Genomic DNA, 2,088 nt, shown 5'->3' with positions numbered 1-2,088 from the left:
GGTTCCTCAGATGCCTATTGGGTCCAGCAAATTTCTCCAGAGAAACCAATGCTTACTTTATGGTTAGATGATAAACAGTTTTCTGGGCTTGTTGACACCAGAGCCAATGTTACCATTCTCAGAAAAGACAACCGGCCCCAAACTTGGCCCCTAACACCAACCCTTCCCTACCTAAAAGGCATTGGTCAAAGCCAAAATCCAGAAAAGAGCACTAAAGTATTACAGTGGACAGACAAAGAGGGAAACCAAGGAACCATTCAACCCTTTATTATAGAAGGCCTCCCCATAAACCTTTGGAGTAGAGATTTATTATCACAAACGAGCCTCATCATGTTCAGCCCTTCTGATACAGTTACTGTGCAAATGTTAGCACAGGGTTATACACCAGGAAAAGGCTTAGGGAAAAATGAATCAAGTATCATCCATCCCTTGATACCAAAACCTAAATTTAATAGGACAGGAGTGGGACATTTATCCTAATGGCCATTGATATTCCTGTACCCCACGCTGATAAAAATCTCCTGGAAAGATGATGTGCAAGTGTGGGTTGATCAATGGTCTCTTCCTTCCAAAAAACTTCAAGCTGCCCACATGTTAGTACAGGAACAATTTGAGGCAGGACACATTGCCAACAGCACTTTACCATGGAATACCCCTATCTTTGTTATTAAGAAAAAATCAGGTAAATGGCATCTTCTCCAAGACTTAAGAGCAATCAATAAGAGTATGGTTCCCATGGGAGCCTTACAGCCTGGCTTGCCATCCCTGGTAGCTGTTCCTTTAGACATCTTCAAGATAATCGTTGATCTCCAAGATTGTTTTTATATTCATTCCTGCCTTACAGCCTGGCTTGCCATCCCTGGTAGCTGTTCCTTTAGACATCTTCAAGATAATCGTTGATCTCCAAGATTGTTTTTATATTCATTCCTTTATACCCTTTAGATCAACAAAGATTTGCCTTTAGCATCCCATCAACTAATTTTAAAGAACCCATGAAGCATTACGAGTGGAAAGTCCTTAACCAGGGCATGGCCAACAGCCCTACTCTGTGCCAAAAATATGTTGCTGCTGCATTGCAGCCAGTTAGGAATAAATGAAATCAAATATATATCATCCATTACATGGATGACATTTTAATAGCAGGCAAGGATGGTCAACTAGTTCTCCAATGTTTTCAAGACCTTAAAAAACAACTTTCCATTCGAGGACTAAAGATTGCCCCTGAAAAGGTACAACTTAAAGACCCATATACTTACCTAGGATACCATCTTTCTGGCCAAAAAATCACCACTCCAAAGATACAATTTAGACTTGACAAGTTAAAAACCTTAAATGATTTCCAAAAACTATTGGGTGATATCAACTGGATCCGCCCATACCTCAAGTTAACCACAGGCCAGCTTAAACCCTTGTTTAATATCTTGCAAGGAGACGCCAATCCTAAATCTCCTCACATACTTACAGAGGAGGGCCATCAAGCTCTCTCTATAGTAGAAAAGGTCATTGCCTCTCAATTCTTCACAGCCATTGATTACAAACTGCCATTGCTCCTTATCATTTGTCGCACTTCGGTCACACCAACAGCTGTGTTCTGGCAATCTGCTCCAATCATGTGGGTTCACTTACCATCTTCTCCTTCAAAGGTCATATACCCTTATTATCAAGCTGTAGCTGATATTATCAGTACGGCTCGAAATTTAAGAGTTACTTCTTTTGGTAAAGACCCTGATACAATGATCCAGCCATATACTAAAGACCAAATTAATTGGCTATTCCAACAAACAGATTTCTGGCCTATTGCATGTGCTTCCTTTACTGGAACTATTGATAACCATTGTCCTCCAGATAATTTTTTATATTTTTTATCTACCCATGATTTTGTTTTCCCTGTATGAACTTCACTTCATCCCGTTTCAAGTGCTTTATTGGTTTTTACTGATGGTTCTTCTAACGGAACTCCTTCCTATTCTTTCTCTGATCAGGCAGTTACATTTACCACTTCCTCAACATCAGCTCAGTTAGTTGTGCTGCAGATAGTCATTGCAGTCTTTTCTGCTTTTCCTAATATGCCTTTGAATTTATATACAG

The 2,088-nt window shown here is 39.9% G+C and overlaps 1 protein-coding gene across 1 annotated transcript; it reads left to right on the top strand.

Annotated features, from left to right (window-relative positions):
* The first annotated feature begins 48 nt into the window (after positions 1-48).
* Positions 49-480, top strand: LOC106733245 (endogenous retrovirus group K member 6 Pro protein-like). Its single transcript, XM_014582022.1, has one exon. It carries the CDS (start codon positions 49-51, stop codon positions 478-480), a length of 432 nt encoding a protein of 143 aa, XP_014437508.1.
* The last annotated feature ends 1,608 nt before the right edge of the window (positions 481-2,088 follow it).

Source organism: Tupaia chinensis, unplaced genomic scaffold (assembly GCF_000334495.1).
Source record: "Tupaia chinensis unplaced genomic scaffold, TupChi_1.0 Scaffold142061_1, whole genome shotgun sequence".
Classification (NCBI taxonomy): Eukaryota; Metazoa; Chordata; class Mammalia; order Scandentia; family Tupaiidae; genus Tupaia; species Tupaia belangeri.
Note: the sequence above shows the minus strand (reverse complement) of the source record. Positions and strands in the feature narration are given on the sequence as shown.

What these genes read in the sequence shown, in the direction of transcription:
- LOC106733245 (XM_014582022.1), top strand. Translation starts at nt 49, where the DNA reads ATGCTTACTTTATGGTTAGATGATAAACAGTTTTCTGGGCTTGTTGAC.